Raw genomic sequence first — 25,709 nt, 5'->3', positions numbered from 1 at the left:
TTTTTGTATTTATACTTTTATAGTATAACTCTAATTTACTACCGTGCACATTCAAACAGCCTCCTAAGGTCAAAGAGAGCTCTTCAAGATCAAAAGAGATAGATCATAGCCTAAAGAGAGAGAGAGAGAGAGAGAGTGCTCGAAGAGTGAGCTTTCCGGGGTGGCTTTTCGTTCGCCAGCCGTTGGAGTTCGGGCTGGTGCTCCCAGTCAAGCCGCGCGACTCTTTCGCATCGGTTGTCGCCTGTCCGCGTGATTTACCCAACTGCAGTATAAGCATTTTATTTCGTGTATTTTAAATTGTTCTAGCCGTACGTGTTTCCGTGTGTGCTCATGTGCCGTGTTGATAACTCCGTGAAATGCAAATGGTAATTGCAAATGGCAAATGGCAAACGGAAAATGGAAGAAGCCGCAACGACTTGCGACTGAATGTGGTGCATATTTTATGAAGCTCCGACAGGGAGAACAAAAAGTTAGACTACCGCCGAACCGATCCGATCCGAACTGATCCTCCCTCCTGTCTGGGCTGTCCCATAAACATGGCCACCATAGCGACCCGTCCGACCAGTTTCGTGCTGTTGTGCGGTTGTCGCTCCTGACTCGGTTCTCCCTACCTTCCCGTGACCCCCATCCCCATCCCCGTCTACATTCCCATTCCCATCTCCTCCAGCCGTTCCATTCCTTAGCTTACCTTAGCCTGTCTTGCCCTCCGCCTTGCATTTCTCATGCACACACGTTGCCCGCTTTTTGTGCTTTTCGTGCGCTCCCGTGCTCATGTTCTTCCACTTTTTCGGCAGCCTGTAGTACAGTGGATGCCGGTTAACGGAAGACATTTACATTTTAATGCATGTTCGACATGGAAAACTAATCGGATACGAAACGCATACAAAAAGACTATTCTTTTTAGGACCTTAATGAGATGCAGGAATACTGAGTCTTCAGACGGCTTTGGAAATTTAATAATATAGGTTTCTTAGATAATCATTTTAGTTTTCAAAATCAATAACTCTACTTCATTTTAGGTTCTTTCATAACAAGCTTATATCTACAATAGTTTGGGATCACTCGGCATAGCTCTTTGCGTTTTTCAAGCCAATTTCCACTGTTTTTCTTTCCTCGCAATTCCTCTTCAACACAACTGCCTTTTGTTTTAGCCTTAACTGGCGGTCATCACAGTTGCTCTTGCCGTACGTATATTTTAACGAAGTTTCGCTGAAACCTGGCCCACCTTGATAAGCACCTGGAAAGTCAGTTGGTCGCGATCGTCTGGCAAGTTCAATGCTATGATATTGGCGCTGCATTTTCGACTTCCGCTATAATTAGCTAGCTCAACTCTTTGGCCCTTCGATTTCGCAGACCACTGTACTTGTTTTGGAAGAAACGGATAAAGTGCGATAAGAGTGCAACTGTGTGAAGTGATTAAGTGGCAGAGTTATCTATGTCATCAGTAAATGTTGTAATCACCGAGATGATCTTGAGTCATGAAGATATCAGGGATGAGTGGCCTCCATGGCTTAGCAGCATGAACTTGTTAGCATGATAATTATCTTTAGAAAATGCGTAGGTTTGGAAATTCTTTCATTCATATCTTAGTTTTAGAAAGCTCGTATCTGGTTACCTCAATGCCAACTTTGAAATAAAATTTTGCAAATATGCATATTACTGAGTGCGCCAGCTGTATTCACTCAAAGTTTATGTATGAATGAATATAGTGTCAGATGTCATCATGAGCATGCGGCGATATCAAAGTTCTCTTTTGATATATGTACATATATATGCGAACCTTATTTAATTTCACTGATTGTCCCCATTGAAATGTTTATTTGCTTATTTTAATTGTCGTTCCACTTTATTGTTTGCAGGCAGGCTAAATATTTTTCTCACTTGATAACCGTAAAAAACCAATGTTCCACAACCCATTTACTCGTTCTACACAATAATATTATATAAAAGGGAACATTTAAATGTTTACAGAACTAAAGATTTAATTTTCAGCTGAAAAGTTGGAACAGCCTTTAAACTAATACTACGATACAAAAGCAGTTAGAACCGAAAACGCGTTTGTTTGCTTACATTTTAGCACTTGATAACTGCGATGATAGTACGTCAGAGTCACTCTTGTTTTCATTCTAAATAGAGTGTTTACCTGTTTGCGTGGCACACTAAGCATTTTTCCAAAGGAAATGGCATATGGCCGTGCAATATCCGCCGCAGAATGCATCGCTCGCTAAATATTTGCACTTGCCCATTATCTTTTGTTTCAATATTATACTCAGCTGCAGAGTCGGCAATAGAGGAAGGTTCTCCTCCCGCCCCCACCCACAGCTCGTCCACTCCTCCGCTTTCCGGACTTACCGCCAATTTCCCGAAGGGGAAGCCATCAACTTTATGCTTCGTGACTGAGTCATCAGGTTTTTTACTCCATCTCCCTCCGGTTTTGGCCCGAACCAGAACCCAAGTTTACTTGAGGTTAGCTGCCAGCGGCAGTTTTTACTTATCTTTCGTTCTTTCTTCATTTTCGCTTCTTGTTTTTTTTTCCCCCCTGGCAACTGCAATATGGCTGGCCAGCTGTGGGCCGCACATTTTCATTTTAGCCCGCCCAACTAACCGTTATTTTGCGATGGGAGTAGGGCTAGACTCTAGACTCTAGACTGGCTAGAATCTAGACCTAGACTAATTAATTCCACATTTTCTAGCGCTGCTGTCATCAGCAGAACTGACCATCGGCGCACTTGGCACCTAATCTCCGCCATACGTGCTCAGCTATTTTCTTAATATTTTCGGTGTGTTTGGCAATCGGAAAAGCTTAAACAATAAGCGCCGTAAGTGTGCTATGTGGATTTGAAACACCTATATACAGGTGCTAGTATAGTTATGTGCATGTTTTATAATGCATGTGGAAAAAAGAGTGTGCGGCTCACATTGTTCCGAACAATGGAGCGTTATACGATAAAAAGTGTATAAAAAGGCCGAAACGGGGGTTGCATGTCACCCGGCTCAGATCGCTCGTCTCAGCCCTGAGAAAATGAAGTCACTCTCAAATAAATAAAAACACAGGCGAGAAGAGTTACGGCAAGTGCTAACTGAATCTGAATATAGCCACTCACATAATACCTGACTCTCGCCCCGGTCGGTGAATCTTTATTTATGGCTGTCGTGTTCTCAAATCCATGAGCCATGTGAACTGTGTGAACCCATCTCAGGCGTTGTAACCAAATTAAAACGGGCAAAATGCCTTTAAAAGTTAACAAGTTCATATACTTTGCCCTTCCGATCGCGAGAAAAAGTAAATTTCTATTGTTTATAAGCTTATAAATAAATGAATAAATGTCTTGTCTTGCTGATAAGAAGGAAATTAGGGAAAGAGCCAAAAAGAAGTCTAGATCCATCTAACTTTTAAGTTGGACATACATGGAAGATAGTTCCCTAACCATAGTTAAGCGAAATTAGGAAGTATGTACTTACGATTTGTCTATTACAATTGATTCAAACTGTCTAGTTAATGTCTTCATTTGAAAAATAATATCTGAGTTCTTGAGCAAACATCTATTGTTCTTTGCCCCGTTCAGTTCTTAGAGGTTTGCAAAAGCCAAGAGACAACTGCGATATCGCGACGAGTTGGCTCTTAGAAGCGATGAAAGAATAAACGTCCGAGCACGTCATATTCGATTGGGAGTAGAGTTGCAGATCCGCAGCTCGATTGCCGCCACGCAGCGAAAGGTGGAAAGTATCTGCAGAGACTTACATTCGTGGAAAGACCCAGGCCCAGGCCCTCTTTGGACCTAGAGCACATAACTCCGTGGCTGGGGGCACTGGTGGACCATTTATGGTGTCAGTAAGGTACACTGCAGCCGGTAATGGCCATGGTAATGATGCCTCTGGGACGACTCGCCACCAGAACGCCACAAAGTGGTGCAATTTGCTCGACTATTCCAGCTCTTAGAGTTCTTTTCCTACAGTCTGCTGCTAGAAAGTGGCCAAAAGGCGGCTGAGAAATAGCAAAACAAAAAGCGTAATGTGGGGCCAAGTAAAGCATGCTGCGGAAAATGGCTCTGCACTCATTTTGGTAACTGACAGGTTACTTGGCAAGCCAACTTATTGGCTATCGTCCCCTTTTTTCTTCGAGTGTCGTGTCTGCTCGTCTGGTTTGGTTTGTTTTCACCAAGCAAACGTGATCGTGGAAGTGGACGAACTCGTGTCTTACATTACACATAGACCAGTTTCCTCGTTTTGATGTGCCTGGTTCTAATGCGGCTCTAAAGATTATCCCATTCTCTTTCCTCCTCCCATCCCCAAAAAGATTCAAACTCAACTGCCTTGAGGTCTTTAAAAAAAAAGAGTTTTTACCTGGTAAGCTCAGGTGTGACGAAAGTGTCTACATAAATCAGCAAAGGAAGACGAAATTATCAAATTAAGGAATTATCCAAGGCAAATAGTGTGATAGCTTCTGTACAGAAAACTATTCGCATTTTTTATATTTTATTAAAAACTTGTATAAGCTAGATGTGGGATTATCACATTTTCGTATTTCTGAGTAATGTTCCCATCAGTGAAAACCAAAATTTAAATCTGCGGATTATGCGAATAGAGACTGAGTTTCGGATTAAATAACAACAATATTGTTTGGCCTTTTTTTTAAAGTTTCGATGATGGGTTCCTCGACTCATTAAATTTTGGCTAGAACAAAAAATCAAAACAACACAAAGCACTCGCACGTTTTTCGTATCAAAAGGTGTTTAAGCCCCCACATTTGTTTTTTACCCCGTGAGGAATTTTGGTAAGGCGCAAATGTTCTGGGGCCATGAAATATTTGCTAGATGCATGCTAAATTAATATTAAAAGTAATTGTTGAGTTGTCTGATTTATAATTAGAAATGAGCCGGAAACCGGTAACTCTGCCTTCTCCTCCTCCTCTCAAAGTGGCAACATCTCCAATTGTAATTAGTTATTGGCAAAGAATCGCTGGGCTTGCCATTGAATCATCGTTAAGAAAAACTCAAACTAGGAACTCATTAGCATTATGCCACCAGTAGCGTCGTGTTATCTGGGAATCTTTTTTTTACGATCGCTTTTATGCTGCACTGGCACAGTGCGAACAATCGAAAAGTCAAAGTAAACAGAATTGAATTGCACGCAGCGAATGAAGTTGTAATACCTGTGTGTGACCTTGGCAAATGGGAATTCGTCGTTTTACCTTACCTTGCCCTTACCCTTGAATTCCCACTTCCTTGCGACCTCGTCCTTTTCCGCCGGCAGGGACTCGGCCCAAGATACATCTACTCCTACCTGAGGCCCTGAGAATGGGATTCGCCGCATTGTACACACACTCGAGTGATTAATTTCCTGTTTATGAGCATTTCGTTTCGCCTCGTTCTTTGTTTGTGCGGCTTCTTTGCCCAGGGTTCGAAGGTTTCCCTCCCTCAATGAAACCCAGTTTCGAGATTCGGATATTTGTTCCTATGTGCTGGGTGCACTGTGGAAAATAATGTAGTTCTTGCTAGCTTGAATCAATTAACAGAAACTGATCACAAACAAACCAACTAGAATATATTGATATTTAAGCTTTAATTGATTAAAATGACATATTGCTCTCACTGGTTCTAAAGGCGAAATCGATTATTGTTAACAGATCTCTGAGCTGAAAACGAATATGATTTTTTCGCGTGCAGGATATGGTTAAATAGAGAATCCCTCTCTCCAGAGTTATCTTGAATTGGTTTGCGTGTTTCGCTGATATTACAGCGATTACCAGACGCCCGATCGGATGGGCTGCTAGGAGCTGTGTATCTGGCAGATACATTTAGCCGTTACACGTGTTGTACCGCTCAGCTCCGTCGCTACCTGTCAGGTACATTATCCATGCCTGTGGCTATGGCTCTGGCTCTGCTCAGCCCGGCTCATCGAAGTTCCGCTCTCAGTCGATTCGCTCGGTTCAGCTAGTCAGTCAGGCAGTCCGTCCCGTCAGTACCGCCGAACCTGTCGTCGTCGTCGCTTATAGTAGTTTTTCTGTTACCGCAAAACGCTTTGTATTTGCACTTCGAATTTTCAATGTTTTTCGTTGTTTTTTGTCTGCTTTTTATTTTCGCGTGTGTGAGAACGTAATTTCCATGAATTTTTGCGCTATTGAATCGGAATTGATGACGGCTCCCGTGGCTCAATGATTTCCATTTCGCCGTGTGGCAATTGCCCTTTATGGAGCATTCAAATGAGCTTTTTGGAGCAGAGTTACGTCTCTGATTACCAGCTCCAGTTGCGCTTGTTTGCCTAAAAAAAAAACAGAAGCCGACTTGAATACAAATTAAAAAATTATCTACTTCCTAACAAGTGATGAATGGAATGACGGCTCAACCTTAGGCTGGCCATAAGAAGTGGAACGAAGTTCATTGAAATTCTGTGAAAAACGAAATATTTATAAATATTTGTATGCCAAGAACTGTATTTAAAGTGGATGTGATTGCTTACCGGAACTTTATTTGGTTTTTTTTTTCGAGGAATTCCACGGTAATCTTTGTTTTAAGACAACAATTTAGTCATGTTATATAATCGATTTGGTTTAAACAGATTAATATAGTGTGGCAAACTTCCTAGTATAGTTTGTAGAAATTTTTAGCAATGTGTTAAATCTTATCTGAATGTTGAGATAGAATTAGGAAAAAGCTAAGATAAGTACCGGGAAAACATTAAACTCAACTGAAAACCTAGTAACTAGATTAGTAACACCTGATTTGGCTTAGTAAAAGTTCTTAGAAAACGGGTTATCAGCTCAAGAACCCGATCTCAAACACCTGGCATGAATATCTAAACACTGAAATTATTCCGGTAGCATCCCAGCATTTTCATTGCCATTTGACTATTTTCAGTTTGCTCGAATCGATTGCAAAAGCGAGTCTAATGTCAATGAGGGGGGCAGGTGGAGCCCATTCATTTGCTAATGATTCTGATAATTGCCATTGTGCGAAACCAAAAGCGAAACTTCGGTTGTGCAACTGGAGGGGGGAAGGGGGGCAAAATTGTTGGGGGGCACCAACGACGTTTAGTAGAGTTTTGTTTTGAGTACCGATTATGATTGCCAGCGACTCGATGCTGATGCCATTAACGAGCGGCAAGGGCAGCACGACGAGCCATTTATGCAAATCATGGGCCAACACGGTCCTGAATCAGCCATTGAATCGAGTTTGCGGTTGCCTGATAGTCAGAGCCTCCTGGTGTATATTTTCAATTATGCTCTTGACCCAGTGACAAACAAGTGTCGTTGTGGGCAACTTCTTGGCTAATCTCCACGCGCAAAACAGGTCCAATAAAACCTGGCTGAAAAAAGTAAAAAGTGTCCACTGCCTTGATCTCTGGATAAGTGTAATTACCACGAGCTAAATGCAATTTGCAGAGCCATAATGGACGAACGAGTTTTCGGATCACATCTCCATTATTTTGCCCCACTAACACGAAAAACGAACTCGGATTGCCATCGCAGATGTGACAATTTGTTGAGAAAACAGCGATAAAAAAATTCGCTTTGATTCGGAATCGGGGAATCGGAATCAGTCAACCGATCAATGGGCGTGGCTAGGCGAGATTTTGCAGTGGTCCGCGGTCCGTGTCCCCAGAGCGGACAGCATTAATTAGACTCGATTGGAATTGGACAATCAATAGGGGGCAATCAATGCGATACAGACACGCGCGGATGCCGAGATACTCGTACTCGTACTCGTGCTCGTGCAGATACTTTTACTTGTGTCGCCTGAGTTTCAATTCAATTTGCACATAATTTTACATAATCTTCCCCTTTTGAGAAACTGTGTCAACTCAGTTGGCAGTTGCTAGCTGCTAGTTGGTAGTTAGCCAAGTATCTTGGCTTTGTTGTTTTTACTTTCGTTGGTGGCTGTGATCTGTGAGGCGTCAGAAGCAGAAGAAAGAGGAGAAATAGGCAGACCCATCTAAGTAGTTTTTACTTTCCTTTTACGCCAGGCCGAGCGCAGACTTTCAATTACTCGAATGCAGATGGAGATGCAGATACGCCCATTAAAGATACAGATACAGCCCATAGCCGTGCAGCATGTCAATTGTGATTTTACTCTGGATTCACTAAATGAATTGTTGCCACGAGATTAGCTGTTACTTGATTTCATTTGGTCTACCCGCTGGATGATCTCCAAATTAGCCATACGGTTGGACAATAATTAGCGCTGCCGGTTTGTAAATGGAAATTACTATGTTGTTTGTGACATTTCTGCCTCAGGTTCAGGTTCAGCCCTATAATGTGCGTTCAATTCGCTGGCGGTTGGGACTATCGCCCTGTCAAAGGTCAACCACGTGTGCTCGTTACAATTGCGTTCGAATTTAATCATAGTGCGCCGTTTAATTGATCGTAATCCGGCGGGAATGTTATTAAAGTTAAAGGTTGCGGCACTGAAAAAAAAACAAGAACAAATATACTGATTTTATTTACAATCTATAGTTGGTATAGCCATATTGATTTACTATCTTAGACTTTATTTACATCTAATTCTTAAAAATAATGTAAGAATATGTACATTGTCAGATTCTATCTGTAAATACGCATTAAAAGCCCATTACGAAAGTATCATATTCATTTGTTTATCACAAGCCCCACCAACCACTTTGACCTTCAATAACTGATTGATCTGCCCGTTCTTTGTTTTGTAAGCTTTCCATATGGGAAGCCTTCATAAATAATGCCAGATTCATTCATCCATTTGCTTTTCCATTAAAAATAATGAGTGCCAAGCAGTTGATTCTCGGAGCTTCCTTGGAAGTGAACCCTTGATAATTTCAGCTAAAAAACTTTATTACCAAAAGGTGGAATGATCAGAGGTTCTGTGCGGTTTGTTTGGGCTCTCCGGGCCATAAGTACAGGCTAAATGGCAAGTTAATGTGCGCATTTTCTTTGGTCAGTGGCAGTTGTCTTGTGTTGTGGTTACGCCCGGCTGAATTCCTTGGTGGCGATGAAGTTGGCGGCTGGTGGCACCACCGGCATTTCTATATATAGGATAGTATAGTCACTATACATATTTATATGTATGCTGCCCTCGTCAGAACCTTTATCAAGTGTCATACTTTTCCGAGACCAAACTCTCGCACTTGTCGCCGTTCAGACTGAGTGCACAAAGAAAAGCAGGCACGGATATATATGTACATTTATGTAGTGTGGCACATCTACGGGCATTGTGAGGTGCTTTCCTTGGCAACACTTGTACTCGCTCTCGTACCTGTTAATAACTTGTAACTTGATGCATCGCCGGATCGCCGGATCCCTTGACTCCGTCCCGCTGGACTGGGTTTCCGAGTCTTCGCCCAACGGTCGAGCGATCCCGCTTTTGGTTCCGCCCCGACTCCTCCCAAAATTGTATCTGAGTCTGCCATCTCAATGCGCCAGTGTGAGTGGGCTTAACACTCGGCCACCGAAAGTATCTTTATCTGAAGGCATTCACATCCCTCCGCGTTTTGTATAAATGCATCTGCAACATGCAAATGCAAATCTCTGCTACGGCGCCAAATGTTCAATAACAAACAGACGGAGACGACGCCGTCATCCACTTTGGTGCCTTCATTTGGCCGAGGAAGACGTAAACACTTCGATACCCGGTACTCATTAAATGCCTGTTTGTGGATAAACACCGGCTGGCTGAAGTAATTTGATCAGAAAAAAGGGACTATAGGGGGAAATACTGAAAATACATATTTAAGGTTCCAAACTGGACTTGGCAGTTTATTAAAAAGAAATCAACAAAAATATATTATATAACGTTTACAGCATGGTTTCGATATTAAGATAGTATGCAACCATTTTTTAACATATTAATATTTTTTATATTTACATAAATATTTATCTTAATTTAATAGTATTATATGTTATCTGTTTTCTTAAATGGTTTCATATTTTCCCGAAATATATAAATATGTTCTTAATTAAATAATCCAACTATTTTAATATATCATACGATATATCCTCAGTCGGTCACCTCAAATTTCAAGTGTTTTTATTTTTATGACTTGGCGGCCTGGAACAGCAGTAAATGAGCGAAAATTTGTATAAATACTCGGCTAAGATTAAGATACGACCTCTTTTGGATTGTTTTGCTGGTCACCGAACTCGATCGCATGTTAAAAGTTGATTTTGTTTTCTTCTCTCCATGTTTTTTTTTTACTAAACCTCTCTTTTTTTTGCCCATTTATGCAAGTATGCATAATTATTTGTAAATATGCATTTCGAGTGATTGTGATAAGAGGCTGCTGCTGTTGCCAAGATAAATGTGTGCCATTGGGCCGATAAGAGGAGAGCGCCATCATTAATACAGTGACACAATCGCAATAATCGAAATGTTGTGTTCGCGTTGAGTCATCTATGCCATTTGATTTGTATCCAGCGGTGCAAATATACATATAAACACCAATCGTCGAACATATTTGAGCACTTGGCTTAATTAATGATTATTAGCCGCATATATTTGCTCAGTTTGTCTTGCCAAGGCTCGAAGACGGTAGCTGGCATAATTACGAACGTATTGAAGTCTCTTCTTTATCTTTGTTTTAAAAATACATTGCCAGATTTATTGGCCTGCAAATACGGATATCAGTTTATTGACTTTAAGAGGTAGATTCAGGCTTAGGATGGATTGTTAATGCTCTTGTGTACAAAAGAATACAAATTAAGTTTTAGTGTGCATCTGTAAAATATAAATGGCTGGTGAAGTTGCTAACTTTGCAGAGAATGGGTAAAACAATGTCAATGGATCGCCAGAAATATTTTTAGCACGAGAAACTCATTTTCGGGTCAATAAAATAATAAGTTGGGAAACCGAGAGCAAGCAACTGATATCGCGGCGTGTCTTTCGATTCGTTTATTTTGTTTTCATGCATTTTTTTATTTAGCCATCGTGCTCATATTGGAACAGTTGTTTTTACGACTTTGTTTCAACGCTCATTGTTGTCAACTTTTGGCCGAGATGTTTTCACTGTCGATGTCTGATAAAAATAACCAATCAAGTGAAATTTCGGCAGCGAAAAAGTCACCTGTCTAGAGCAGAATTGAAATGATTTGCTCTGATTTGTGCTGGATTTCATTACAAAAGGCGATCGAAGAATCTGCGAAAACAATGTCATAATCCATGGCAAAATATGGTCATCACTATGAAATAGAATGGCTGGAGGGCTTTCACTTTCGCATGGCTGCGAATTGTGGCAACATTTCACTTTCCGTTCAACGGGCACACATTGTTCTCTTTCGTAGTTCAATTCGCATGTAAATCTGCTGTCCAAACAGGCCCGAAAACAAAACCCCATCCCATCTCCCATATGAATCATTTCGTTAGAAACCCAAAGCGGATATAATCGTATTTTTAATATGATTTTCGGGCTGCGTGTGAATTTCGCTGGCGCAGTTGGCCTTTGAAGTTATTCTGATATTTCCACGAATTTTACCGACTGAAACAAAGAAAATGTTGACAGTTTTACCTGATTTTGTTAATCAAAAAATTAAAGGTTCTCATTGCATATAAATGACACATTATTGATCAGTAATAATACTTCTAAATTATTAATTTTTGAGAAGACATAATTTAAAGTATATATTTAAATATGCATATGTAAAATATATTTTTATACTTCTGACAAATTCATGATTAGCAGTCGATTTTATCCCTTTTAGAATTTATGTTCTTCTGTATATTTTTTCTTGATTCGTAATTCGTTTGAAATTAGATACCTTGAGATTATGTGCCACTCCTCAAAATGCTTTCGATCCCCAATTCGTTTACTCCTATTCATTGAGTATTGATTTCCTGAAAATGATAAATTTAGCTGACTTCTTCTTTTATCTTTTTATCTGGCAGATCTGATCGATGAGCAGCAGCTATAAGCCCCGCAGCAGCGACGAGGCTCTCGCCGAGCAGTTTAGTTTAGCCCGTGCCGGAAGTGGCACCAAGCCCCCGGCCACGCCCACCTACCGCCAGATATCCGGCGCCATGGCAACTCTGCCGCGCCACGATAACAACCACAATCACAATGACAACTCTAGCCGCATACGCAGCGATTCCACAGCGACGTCGAGAACCTGCGTCTATATTGGCGGAGCGCCCACGGGTGGCGGAAACGGAAATGAACAGATATCCGTGACCCTAGATCGCCGACAGCCGCAGCGAATGTCCTGGCTGAATATGCGACGCGCCAAGGCCAACGAGACGGACCTGCCCACCGTCACGCCCTCACCACAAACCACTCGCAGCTGCATCTCCACGGTGTCCAGTGTGGTGGACAGTGGTGGCGGTCGCACCACCGCCACTTCCGGTCGCATCAGCTCCAGCGGCATCGTCACCCTGAGCGACAGCAACAACACACTAAGTGAGATCCAGGGCGGCTACCATGACATGGACCACGATGCGGTGTCCAAGAACTTCTCTATATCGGCTTCCGCACACAACATCACCACGGCCAGCAATGCCAAGCTCCTGCCCGCCGTTGAGGATGAGTCCAACAAGCAGGTGAGTGGAGCAGACAGGTGGGGTAAAGCAGCGTGCTTAAATGATTGTGATTTATTAAAAATGTAATTCGGCTCTACGATTGAGTAAGTAACATTTAAGTAAGTAAAAGACATAACTTTAATTTAGCCAAGTGAAAGTTTATATTCCTATTGATAGTAGAGAATATCTTTTTCTTGTATTAAGCATCTTTATAATGTTTTAAATAATTGATATAGCGAATGCTTACTAGACCTTTTGCAAAACTATAAAATGTTAATGATTTTATTTCTTTCAAGTGGAGGAGTTTGTAAAGGAATCTTCATAGAATATATTCCACATGCCTTTTATTTCGTTGCCAAGCGTAAAAAATGTATGTTAATTAATTAGCGTTTTTGAGATAAATTTAGCATTCCGATTGATCGAACTTTCAAAAAGTAGTTCATCTTAGAAGCCGGAGCTCGTGTATGCAATTTATTTTGGCTTCCAGTCAAGTGGTGGTCTTACCTGTTTTGGCAATTTAGAAGTTATCAAGATCTCCCCAAGTTGAACCTCTTTTGTTCAATGCTACGGATTAGCCAGAAGCGATTGGAATCATCTTCCTCTTCAGATCTTTTGAGAATAAATAAGAATGAATCTGAATAAGAATTATGTCGAGGTAATTCTCAGCTAACTGCTGCTTATCATCAGGTGAGACGAGTCTTTTGAATGAAGCTCCGGTGATTCCGTTTATCGATTACTCACGAGTCGCTATAAATTTTATTTCTCTGCTTAATAATGCTGAAAATATTCGAAATGAATATGTGTACGTGTCTCAGGCCCCAAGATAATATTTATATTATTGTTTGCTGAGCTCCTATCGATTGATTTGTCTAAACCAATGCTATTGGTTCTTAACCACATTTAAGATATGTTTAAATACCTCCGCCATAAAATAAATGCATCTTATTAACAAAAATTGTAGAGGACCTAATCTGCAATTTAATGATTTTGCGTACAGTTCTACTTGTATTATATTTTTCTGCGCGTTTGAAGACTGTTTCTACTCACTGTTATTCCTTCTAGCGTTGAAACGCGTTAATTTTCGCGCGATTTGTTTGCTCTCCTCTTTTGTTTGCTAGTTTACGATTTGAGGTGTTTAAATAGTTTTCAAGATGAAGATTACCCAAAGATTACACAAACTCGGTTGCAGCAGAGGGCGTGGCGACGGCAACCTTCAAACACCTGAAGCTCTTTTGTCGATCGAACCAGGCGGGGAATGCAGGTATTCAACACAGCCCATCCTTGTGTCTTGGTCTAATAGTCATTGTTTATAGGGTTGTTCGGTGCGGCGGCATCATAAACACGATCATAAAACTAGTTTCGGCATCTGTGAGCTCGTATTTGTCTCCTATTTGGGTTAGTAAGGCAGCGGGCACCGGACTGGATCGGATCGGAATGGACCGGATAGGGCCCAGCTGGTCGCTTGGTCATTGTCTTTCGCATCCACACACCTCTCCTATTGTTTCCCGCAATTTTCACCCATTCAAGCAACGTTCGCCTGCCGATTGCAAGTGGAAGTGCAAGTGGCAAGTGCAATATGAATTGCGTCGAACAGATGCTAATTGGCCTTAACTAGCTGCACACATACACACACAAACATGTCGTCCCAAGTGCGTTCAGCTAATTTAATAACACAAATTAATCAACAGTTTTGAAAGTATTAAATTATGTGGGATTAGTCATTGAGTTAGACATTTACAATGTTCATCTTATTGAATTAAAACGGATCAGCAGCAATTAAGTTATATTAAGCCATCCTTATTGTGTAAAATATTTACTTAATTACAGATTTTTTTTATGCATATTGTGACATACTCAATATGTTTTACATATTTATGACAGACCTTCTCAAACAGAATATTTTACATTAATTGCACATTACCGTTTCTACACAACACATTTTTATATTTGACACAAGTCAAATAAATAATTTTCAGCCTTAAGTTATGCTTTAATTTTGTATTGAAAGCCAATGGTAACTTAAGTTTGGTAAATGAGTTTGTTGCCTAAGTCTTTTGTTTTGTTGTGATTAAAAGAATTATTAAAATTAATTTTACAATAACAAATGGCTTTAAAGGAACATTAAAAAATTCTATTAAATTGCAAATCATGATTATAGTAGAATTTCAAAACTTTTTCTTAAATTTTGATTAGTTTAAATTTACATAAAGATTAAGTAGTAAAACAATTTCCTTTATTGCTTTCCTGCTTATCAAAGTGATTTAAAACAATTACAAGGAACTAATTTATCTGTTTCCTTATTGTTTAGGCATAATAATTAAATTAAAGAAATCATTACTCACTTAAAAGCTTACTATTGAGATAATTAAACAATTTTCTTCCGAAATCCTGCAATCAAATGAACAAGTTATTGACCAATTTCATGGTCTCGCAGTTTAAACTGTATCTGCAACTGGGCTCGGCTAATTCCATGTCTGCCGGCAGTTCGCATATTTCTTTGCTTATTTTTACTTTTAACTTGGGACTTTTTGAATTTGCAATTTGCTTACCACAATCGATGGCCCCCCGTCTCTGGACACTTCCCTTCCATTACTTTTGCGGCTCATGCGAGTGGCCAAAACCCAAGACCCAAAAGCGAAAACCTCTGCCCATATGCATGTTTCTCGGGCTGTTCAGTTACTTCATCTCTTATGTTATTTCGTTTCCAATTCGCTGATTAACAAGTTCAACAAAACACAGTGGCAGCCAGTACAATCTTGCAGATACTTTCGGTGCAAATTCGGCGGTGGCAAGACTCACGTTTCGGCCATAAAGAGAAATGAAAATAAGAAATGACGTCAGTGGCAAACTGGTTCGATGCAATACACTAATTGCGTGGGGCTATTAGAATTGCATCGATAAATCGGGAAAAGTGTATCCAGTGAAAGTGGACATCGGTGGATAATCGGACAGAACTCCCTTGGGATTTACGATATACAATCCCAATCCACGGTACACTGCTCTACCGGGTTTGGGTGTAACCGAGACCATTTGACGAGTTAACGATATCACACACAGCTGCATGGCTTCATGACTTCTCCTTTCACTGGCCACTGATTAGAGGCCCTGAGGCGCAATCCAAGTCGTAAAACAATAGCCCAGATGCGAGTACCATAACTAAAACTCCCCGGGTACACTTGTCCATGCTTCAGTGCCCAGATCCGTCCAGTCAAAGAGATTGTCGAGGCATCGCTTATTCAACATCAAATACTGCTCACAATAGCCTTATTTCGGACACCTTTTGTGACCAGCCCCATTGTGGGGACATTTTCACACTCCAGTTTCATGTGACACTAGACTGAAGGTAATTATTGTGCAGCCTACAAGACCTTTCCATTCTGATACAATCGCGGAATCAATTCTCGATAGAAGAAACCCGGAGAAACCTTGGCATGTATTTATGGGTTAAGTTTCTCAATTAATTGGCTCCAGCCCACGCTTTTACTTCTGGCTTTTTGCTTTTGGCTTTTCATATTTCATATATTTATAATACCTCTTTAAAGCTCATTCGGTATGCCAGGCACAGGCCAACCGTCAAAAGGCCAAAAAAAAGAGCCATTATTTATGCTAAAAGTGTTTAAGTTCTTGATGTCATCATCGTTGAGAAAGTCAACGCAAATCGATTCGATTTTATTAGCATTTTAACGGACTTCCGCTTGATATGGCAGAACTTTGATGTCAAATATAAATTCTAGCTAGTAATAATATTTGTATTTCCCATTAGCGCCCATTCAATCCACCTATTTCGCTCGGCGCTACAGCGATAATTTTTTCTCATTCCCTCCTTTTTTATTTTTTGATCACACAGTGAGTGCTGTTAATTACGCGACCAGTGCCAGTTTCGCTCGCATGCTTACATAATAATTAGAAATTGCCACGCTCTTTTCTCTTCAGCGCCAAAGAACGTGTTAAAATAAAATTTAATATAAGTATGAGAAGCGGCTCAAAGAGCCTAGACTAATAGACGGTTTCTTCTCTTTGCGGTGGCCATTTCCTGCTGTGCAGAAGACAGGTTAATTATGCAGATGGATTTCGAGACATGGGAACGCGACCTGAGGGCATCATTAAGCAATAGCAATAGCAATAGAATTTCATTCAGCCAGCATCTTTGTGTTCCCTGATCTTTTTTTCAATTAACCCACGTGGGCGAGCTTAGAATGGAGAAGAGCTTTAATAGGCCTGTGACTATTAGGTACTCTGAGAAAAGTTAGGTGCACTTGGAAAAAATATTTGCATTTATAAATTTGAAATAACGAATCGTTTAAAGCTTGGAATCGGAAATAAATATATCATTTTCCTTGTAAAGTTTAAAGTGTTATATATATAATTTCGTGTGGACTAAAAATCTATATTTGGTTGCAAGCTATTTTTTCTAGTGCTGAAAGAAGCATGCATAAATTTCCAAAGAAACCCAGTGAGCCGTGCGGCTGGCTCGGCGTTTTCAGCGTTTTCAGCAGATGCGCGGAGGCGTGCGCTAACTTTGCGCAGCCACTGTGCATAGAAAGCCACGCTTTGGTGCCGTCGCTGCTTGGAGCCGCTGCTGCTGGTGGTGCTGTTTTATTTTGCTGCCGCCGGCACTACGTCAGTCGTCAGTTCTGCATTAATGAGAGAGCAGTTAGGTACGCTCGCTCGCACGCTCGGTGTGGTCCAAAAACAACATACGAGCTACAGAGTTTCATCCAGATGAAAACCCAGCCGGAGGAAAATCGGGCAGAGAGAGATCCCAAATAAAAGTTTGCCTATTGGGGGGAAAACTTGTTTGGCCATCTCTCGGTCGCCTCTTTCTCCTCGGGCACTCCAATTCGATTTCCCCCCCAATCAAAATCGTCGTCTGCGCAGTCGCAACTCGACGCTGCAGCGGTGATGAGTGGTGCATACGCTCAGCCAAAAGGCTTCGAAAAGCGAAAAAACATATAGTAAAAGGAAAAATAAAAGCAGCTTAGCGAATTGAAAAAAGGAAACGCAGTGCAATCGGGGAAAAATGCAAAAGTGTGAAGTGAATAATCGCTAATGGCCAAAGCGTTCTGTGCAATGAAATGTAACTAAATTCCAAGCAATCCCGCGACCACAAGCCACTTACATATTGTTTATAGAAAAGGAGCTCGCGCACTGTAATTCCATGAAAAGTGTCACTGATATGCGTTGGCGATTTGTGTAAAATGCGAAAAAAAATAAAGAATACAAATACCTTATGTGATATAAAAACAAAACGCGACGGCGAGACATTCAATAAGCGGTTCAGGGCCAGGCTCTGAAGGTGTTGCCAATTTATTTTAAAAGTCTGCGCTTTTTGTTGGCTCGCTGTCGTCACGTGATAACTTGTTCCACTTGCATAAAAATATTGTTATTTTCTTGACACAAATGCCCCGGACCGAGGCTTTAATTAGCATGATGTTTAAAAAATAAATACGAAATGCTTAAAATACACACGAGTGCCCGCGCTAATTGTAATTTATTTATTTTCGAGTGCAGTGCAATTAAAATTTCAGCTCGAAGGGAAACACAGCTCACAGAACCTCGCAATAAAATCCAAAGCATAACAATACAAAACCTGATTTGTATGCACAAACAAACAAATGCAAGAAAATGACAAGTTCTTCGACACCTACAAGCAATACAAAGTCTGTCCCAAGATGGAGATACCAACGACAAAGTATTTAGCCGACTATCTGTACGTTGTGCACGAGGACGTACCCTTCCGATACTATCGCAAAGTGAGTGCTAGGGCGGGGGTTTGCGGGGGCCATCATCATGCATGATATGGCATACGATATATGATATGTTATGATGCGATACAATGATGATATGCTATGCCCATGGAGCGCTCGTCATCGGCACGATCATAAACTCTAAACGCCGCTTGGCTGGTCGATTTTTTTTTTGTTTACATTTTCACCGTGCGGTTTTCGCTTTATTAGCCGCCTTCACCTGGGCGTCACGTTGTTACCGCTCTGCCCCTTCGGATGCTGAGTTTGCCCTGTTGGCAGTTCGTTTGCCTAACTAAACGAATTTCACTTAGATGCGCTGGGCATACCCAGTGGCATTAAATTAGGGTCTGGAAGTCGGATGAGCCTTAAGAAGCCTTTCAATTTTACAAAAAAAAAAAAAAATATGTTTGTGAGCTTACTTCTGCGTGGAACATAAATTTACTATCTTACAGCTTTGCGGTTTTCACAATAATACTCGTTTTAGGTGCTTGGATCTACGTTAATAAATTGTCATTTGTTATCTTATTAATTAGTCATTCAGTTATATTGATTTAATTAAATTAAAATCTTTTTAAAAATGCGAATGCTTAATATGTTGTTTACTTATGTTCTATTATGAATTCAAATGTATTATCACTATTTTGATGATTTATAAAAAATATTTCAATACTAGAAATTAAAATTATTGCCAAATCCAAGGTATTCTTTGGTTGCTACGCTGTATTTTCCGCCTCTTGTGCTTGGAAAGTGAGCAAAGTGAGGAGCGTTGTTAGTTCGCTGATGTTTTTGCACGGGCACATCTAATGGGCTTATGCTGTACATTTCGCAGATGACTTATTAGAGCCATGAGCGAATTTTGGCCGAAGCTTAATAAGATCCCCCGTGACACCCTGCTGCGGTGGGCACTTTCTTTTGCCGCTCACTGTGCGAACACAAAGAACTAAGCCAGTTACGATGGCTGTGGATGGGTGGGGAAAATTCGAGGAATATGAGTCGTAAGACAAATAAACAGAAAGCAAAATTGTGTAATTAATGGAAATAAAGCGAAGCACGGCGAAATTACACAAGTCGAAAGCGGAAGTACCGGAAATGACAGAGACGCTCCGTAGGAGTATCTTTTTGTTTTTGCTTGATGTCGGCGGATGCGGCAACTGTGACTGTGACTACCGCTATTTGTCCGGGTTACCGGCAAAAGAAAATCCAAATGGGTTTGCATATGACAGACATTTGTAGATTTGGGCTTTCTCATCAGCTGCGAAAATTTTTCGGACATGGTTCATTGCTAACTTTTACTTTCTTCGAAGGGAGTTCAGGGTTAATTGCATTCACGAAAATTAGTGGAGTCTTTGAACCTTAGAAAAGCTTTTTACAATAAGTTGTGCTAACTCATAATTCAAATTTTAGTTATTACGTGTTCAGCTGTGCTCAATTTCATTTAAAACTAAAATTTAGCTATGGTATATGGTAAGCATATTTTGTACAGGGAAACAGAGCATGTCGCAATACATAACATCAGATTTATATTCAAATATAACTTAGTGGGTGACGTTCCACTTTAGGTGGGTTTAGTTAATGGGTCCACTTTAGGCCAGGTTTATGCCTATTCCATGTCGTCTAAACTAATTTCCACACTCGTCCCATTTCTTTTCATTGCAGACGAAATGCTCGGTGTTCCGCGGGCTCGTGCTCTGTCTGTGCCTGAACCTGAGCTATGCGAACGTGGTCCGCTTCCCACGCGAGTTGGACCGCTACGGGTCGGCGTACCTGGTTCCGTACGTGGTGTTGCTGTTTCTAGTCGGCCTGCCCATGGTTCTGCTGGAGATCTCGGTGGGCCAGTTTCTGGGCCAGGGGGCGGCGCACACCTGGCGCGCCTCGCCCATTTTCAAAGGTGAGTTTCGACGGAGTAGCGGAGGTAGCATACTTTTCGGCCGGCAACAGGTGCTCAGAAACGGAAGCATCCCCCATTATTGTGGGAGGTACAAAATGGGGCCAAAGCCAAAGCTGCAGCTGCAGCTTTTTTGCATCCCCAATTGCAGGACGAAGCTTGATGGGGAAAGCTCTGGCGTTGCACTGCGTCCTCGCGCTTAAAATTCCCAAGTTGGAATTCCGCAAGACAGAGCTTAAATATCCTCGTTGCAAGGACCTCCAGCGGGCGGTCGTGCATTCCGCAGCAACGACGGTTGGGCACATCCCGTCTCATCCCCACTCTCTCGAATTGTGTCCGTTGGTAGCCGAAGTTACGATTGCAAAACTTTCGTCATCTCTCTCTCACTCTCTGAAGCAAAAGCCAAGGCCGGAGCAGGTGCATATGGTGCCAACCCCCCTGGCCCCCCCAAAAGGGGGGTGGTGCTGGTGCAATTGCAAAGGCACAGGAGCACAGGAGCAGCTAAATAAACAAGAAAGCAAAATCAACAACCGCAAAAGTCTAAGACATGTATCACGAATTGAAAATGATAATGACAAAATGAGAAAAAACAAATATCAGACCAAAGTTATATCAATGCAAACAAAAAAATCTAAAAAATACACATAAAATACACTAAAAAAAGAGAAGACTTACTTAAATGTGACCTAGTAGATAAAATCATCATCGTGTTATCAGGACGACCGCAAAAAATCTCTGAAAATCGTACAAAAAAATATTAAAACCTCAAAATGCATTGGTGTGTGTGTCCCGTTCGTGTAATCGCTGGCGCGCCACGCCCCCCGCCCCTCCCACTGTCACGCGCTCGCCACGCCCCCCAGTTGCCGCCCCATTAGCAGCGGGCAGATGGACAACGTGTGGGTGGCCCACAAGGACATCTAGTAACACGACGCCCAACAGCAGCCGCAAGGTCTGATACGCCGCCCGCCACGCCCATCGTGTTTGGGCGGCAGAGGAAGCGGTCCGGAAGCGGAAACGGAAACGGAAACGGGCGAGCAAAATGGTGGCGCGGTATCGCGGGCAAGGCGACGGCGCGTCCACAAAAAATAACCATAGAGACGTTTAAGGCAAATTCTAAATGAACAAAAGTATAAACCAAAAACAATTGTAACGAGAAAACAAACGAATTCAAAAATGAGCAATATGAGCAACAACTAATAATGGCAAAAAGCAAAAACGACAACTGCAAATTACGACACAACACCTTCGAAAAGACCTCAGTAATAATAAAAACAACAACAAAAACACGTGAATGCTTGGTGGCTGCAAAGGAATGCCTTCGTCGTATCGCCCTTTTTTGGACTTGGCCAAGCTATTATTGTATAAGTATAGTTTCAGAGAACAGATGCGTTGTAAAAAATAAAAAAGTGTATGTTATATTAACATGACAAGCAGAGTAACAGTGCGTATGTGCAATAAACTACAGTTTTAATATTTTTGTAGCAAATATCATTATATACAGCAGAGCAACAGTGCGTATGAGCAATAACTTGCAGTTTTATTATATATTTGTATTAAACATCACTATTACCAGCATATTAAGATCTCGATAAATGACTACTCGTTTTAATATATTTTATGCCTGGCTTGGCATTTCAATCACACAATGATTTATAGCCAAAGTAACACATCTTTTAAACAGCAGACGTTTTATCTATTATTTTATTCATTGAGCGTTAAAATAAAAAGCAAATGTTAAAGACTCTTTTGAAATATAGTGTTGGTATAAAGAACTAATATTAAAGTTTGGTTTGGTGCCCAACTAAAGAGTTATCATTAAAGACTATTCTTGATGAACACTTAAGCATTTATATGGCTTATAAAACTCTTAAATTGCCGAAGGCAATACTTAACATTTTTCAAGCCACCGACGTTGGTTTAAAGTAGCCATTTCATTGTGAAATCAGCGAGCTCATTGAGTGAATCGTTTTATGACTGAGTTGTTCGCAACCCATAATTACGATAAATGAGGCAAAATATTCATGACACGTGCCGATTGCGTATATGAATGGACGAGGAACAGAATTCATAGGTCAGATGAGATGCGAGCTCTTCTTGCTTCACCTTTTGTTTGATCGATAGTGCAATATAATCATAAAAAACGGTGCTAACGGAATTGGCAAACATAATCTAATGTGGCCTATTTGCATAGATAGGAAGTGTATAATAAACAAGAAAAAACAGTTGCGGTGCGTACAACAGACAATGCTAATTAAAATATTTCATTCGTTTTCATTGGGCTATCGAACCAAGCCCTAAAAACCTTTGAAACTCAAATCATTTTTATATATTTTTCGGACACTTTTCAATGTCGGCTTAGGGTAGTCCCCAATCAATTTACAATACGTATATTAATTAACAGCTTTGGGTGTGTTTTTAAGGTCAAATTGATCTGGTTTGGCGAATGGGTTTTAATTTACTGCAGAATACGTTATAAATGTAAATGTAAAGATATTAAAAAATCTCGTTCTCATTTATAACTAGTTTTCACTTGAGCTCTTTTCAAACGAACACCTTTGCTTTTATGAATTTCGCCTTTTAAATGACAAAAGTAATTTCATTAACTGGGTTCCTCCTCTTCCGCTCATTTGTAATTTGTTTAGAAGGTTGTTTTATGGGGTCGTATATTAGACGTAGTTTAAATCCGATTCTGAGAAGGAACTTTGCGCTAGATAAATTATGCGATAGAATAGTACATATGTAAATATATTTCAGATGCTTTCCTTAGTTATTACTTAAAGGAAATAGATGTAATCATCTAAAGGCGTAGAACCATTTCTCAAAACTAAATGTATTTTCTTTAAACGTTTTTTTTTTATATATATCCATACTTATATTTCAGGAGCCTGCATGATCAGTCGCTTTGCCTCCTGGCTTTCGGCCATTTGGGTGTCCTTGCAGGCCGTGCTGGCACTGGCCTACATCGGGATGTTCGCCTCCAATGACCTGCCATTCCGGGAGTGCGCTGGACCCGTGAAGCTGCGATTGGTAAGTAAGAACTAATCTGTCAGGGGAATGTAATTTAAAATGCGATATTCTACAGAGTGGATACCTCCTGACGGGAACCAGTGGACAAGAGTGTTTGCAGCTGACCTTTCTAACTCCATTCTGGCGGAATCCTCTGTACTTTGGTCTTCTGGCAGCGGGACTTATAGGCCTTTGGATAGTTGTAATGCTGTGGTAAGATAGAATGCCTAAAAGACATTTATCCTAACAGATTAATAAGCCCTTTTTTATCCAACAGCACACACAATGCCAAAATCCTGCGCCGCAGTATATTCGTCTTCGGACTAGTTGGTCTAGTCCTGCTTTGCACACTCACTGGTTGGGAGGTGCGAAACTCCTTCAGTCGTCACTACTTCCCGGAGCTGTGGGGATTCGACTCTAATTTGCTGGCCGAAAGCAACATCTGGTTCAATGCCCTGATGCAGGTTCTCTTCTCAGTGAATTGTGGCTTTGGAGCTCTGCCCATGATCACGGGCAAGTTCTTGTACAAAGGCGATGCTGTGAGAACCTCGGTGGTTTATCTCTGCTTCAACCTGCTCATAAACGCCATTGCCGTAACCCTGTTCATGGTCCAGTTTGATTTGTCGTCAAATGGCTTTCAGAATATGGAGGAACTAAAGCCCCTAACCGCCATCTACGATCGGGTATTGAATGGATCCCGGGAGGGCGACAGTCACCTACTACAACATCTGGTCCCATCGCTTATCTACGCCCTAATAATCCTCTCGGCCATGGTCTCCATAACAGTGGCGGTGTACACCTCCACACGTCTTGTGCCACGACGCCCCAACTATGTGATCTGCTTGATTGGATTGGTGGTGGCCGTTATTTCATTTGCGGCGCCCAAGTTTCTCATCGCCCGTGTGCTGGACTCGCGATTGGTGGGCACCATGGTGGTGACTGCTTTGGTGTTTGAGCTGATTGCCATAACTTGGATCTACGGAGCCAAGAACATCTACACCGACCTCGAGTTCTCCATAGGTCGTCCCATTTTCCGAGTGTGGATGTGGCTGTGGGTCATTTGTCCGGCCATACTAACAGGTATTCTGGTGTGGTGGTGTGCGGACGACGATCAGTACGACTTGCTGGCGGAGTATCTCCCACGTTGGGCGCCAATTCTTTTTGTGCTGGCTGTCATCGTGATCATCGCCTGTGTGCAGATCTTCCGGCAGGTAGAGTACAACTTCTTTGGCATGATCTGCGAGGCTTCAAAGCCTGCAAAGGAGTGGGGTCCGGCGGATCCTTTGGCCCGACACTCATGGAAGCAGTGGCGCTCCGTATGCCAGGACACAGGACGCAGGGACTTTACCCTGAGACGAAGAGGTACTCGGGACTATACGCACTCTATCAAGAAGGGTCAGTACTCGAGTGCGACGAAGTATGGAGTACAGAATGGAGGTCAAACCCAGACGCCTATGCATCAGCAGCACTGGAAGTCATCAACGCCGGGAAATAGTTCTCCCAACTACAGCGGATCCATGTTTGGGGACTCAGCCATTGAAGAGGATATTAGTGTGGATAAATTCCCAGGAATCACGCAGCAGCAATACGTTCCCTTCCAGGCTAGTGATACGAAGCAGTCGAGGTATTCACAAAGAATCCGGCAAACCGCTCAGCCGCAGACCCAAACACAGATGCGACCGCCCAGGGAATCCGTGGAGAAACATCGCGAGGTGGTCTACATTCGCCGCCTCTCCGATGGTGGAACTGGTACAGGTCATGCCACGCGTATAGAGATATCGCCCTCAAACGAATCCATTACCTACGGCAATGGCAAGAGCAACAATAACTACTCCTCGGCCATGTCCCGCAATCCGCTGGGCCGCTCCACGGGATGTCTGGCCGCTCCGGCCCAGCCGCCGCCGCCCAGCGTGCATGTCAAGCGGTCGGCCAGCTCGGTGGTCAATGTTAACTCACACAAGCTGCCACCTCCAGCGACGTCCGGTGGAGCGGCGGATCACATTTGCTGGCGGAAGTTCAACGTCAATCCGGAAGAGTATTCCACGGAGCTGTGAAATCAGGGGAGGACCAGGAGTAGGAAACGAAGCATTCACATTCAAAAAGACTTGTTGCATCCAAAACAAACGTATCTGTATCTGTAATCCGTATTGCATCTACGGCACACCTAACTATAAGCTACGAATAACGAACCATGTTCATACGGAAAGTGTATCTTCTAGTTGCGAGTTGTAAATAGAAAAAGAGAGAGAGATAGAAAGTGTAGAGAGCGTCCCTAGATTTAGTTCTACGATCTAGTTTCTTAGCTTAAGTCGAGAAAATTCTGTTGTCATTGTTCTTCATCTGGAAATCAGGATCAGAAAAAGATTGAGTATACATTTAGCCTAAGCACGTTGAACTATCAAGGATTCGAGTGCCTGAAAAAAACATGAATTAACTGAATTAACCCTAAGCTTTTTCAGCTCTTAGTAAGTCCGTAGGCATATGACCCCATAACCTAAGTATCCATTGTAAAGTTACACTAAAAACACAACGATTCCGAAAACGATCTTATGTAATAAATAGAAGGATTAGTAAATTATGATCGCTCGTGTTTTCTGT

The 25,709-nt window shown here is 41.7% G+C and overlaps 1 protein-coding gene and 1 long non-coding RNA gene across 6 annotated transcripts; both read left to right on the top strand.

The window, feature by feature from the left end:
- The first annotated feature begins 204 nt into the window (after positions 1–204).
- Positions 205–25,688, top strand: blot (bloated tubules). Of its 5 annotated transcripts, none has more exons than NM_170636.2 (6): positions 205–365; positions 11,847–12,494; positions 19,877–20,108; positions 22,987–23,132; positions 23,188–23,324; positions 23,389–25,688. In NM_170636.2, exons 2-6 carry the CDS (start codon positions 11,856–11,858, stop codon positions 25,163–25,165), a joined length of 2,931 nt encoding a protein of 976 aa, NP_730263.1. In that variant the 5' UTR covers positions 205–365; positions 11,847–11,855; the 3' UTR covers positions 25,166–25,688. The 5 variants fall into 5 exon arrangements, with proteins under 5 accessions (NP_730263.1, NP_524125.2, NP_730264.1 ...); NM_079401.3 differs by lacking the exon at positions 205–365 and adding an exon at positions 5,908–6,498; NM_001300164.1 differs by lacking the exons at positions 205–365; positions 11,847–12,494 and adding exons at positions 17,100–17,131; positions 17,985–18,226.
- lncRNA:noe (long non-coding RNA:noe) lies at positions 20,371–21,447 on the top strand. The gene has a single exon (NR_144649.1). It is a non-coding gene; the product is annotated as a long non-coding RNA:noe (long non-coding RNA).
- Positions 25,689–25,709: the final 21 nt, after the last annotated feature.

Source organism: Drosophila melanogaster, chromosome 3L (assembly GCF_000001215.4).
Source record: "Drosophila melanogaster chromosome 3L".
NCBI classification, from domain to species: Eukaryota; Metazoa; Arthropoda; class Insecta; order Diptera; family Drosophilidae; genus Drosophila; species Drosophila melanogaster.
The sequence above is the reverse complement of the archived record's forward strand: the minus strand, read 5'-3'. Positions and strand labels throughout refer to the sequence as shown.

What these genes read in the sequence shown, in the direction of transcription:
- blot (NM_170636.2), top strand. Translation starts at nt 11,856, where the DNA reads ATGAGCAGCAGCTATAAGCCCCGCAGCAGCGACGAGGCTCTCGCCGAG. An exon ending in AGGATGAGTCCAACAAGCAG is followed by an intron (nt 12,495 to 19,876) that starts GTGAGTGGAGCA and finishes TTTTCATTGCAG; the next exon opens with ACGAAATGCTCGGTGTTCCG. An exon ending in TGGATAGTTGTAATGCTGTG is followed by an intron (nt 23,325 to 23,388) that starts GTAAGATAGAAT and finishes TTTATCCAACAG; the next exon opens with CACACACAATGCCAAAATCC.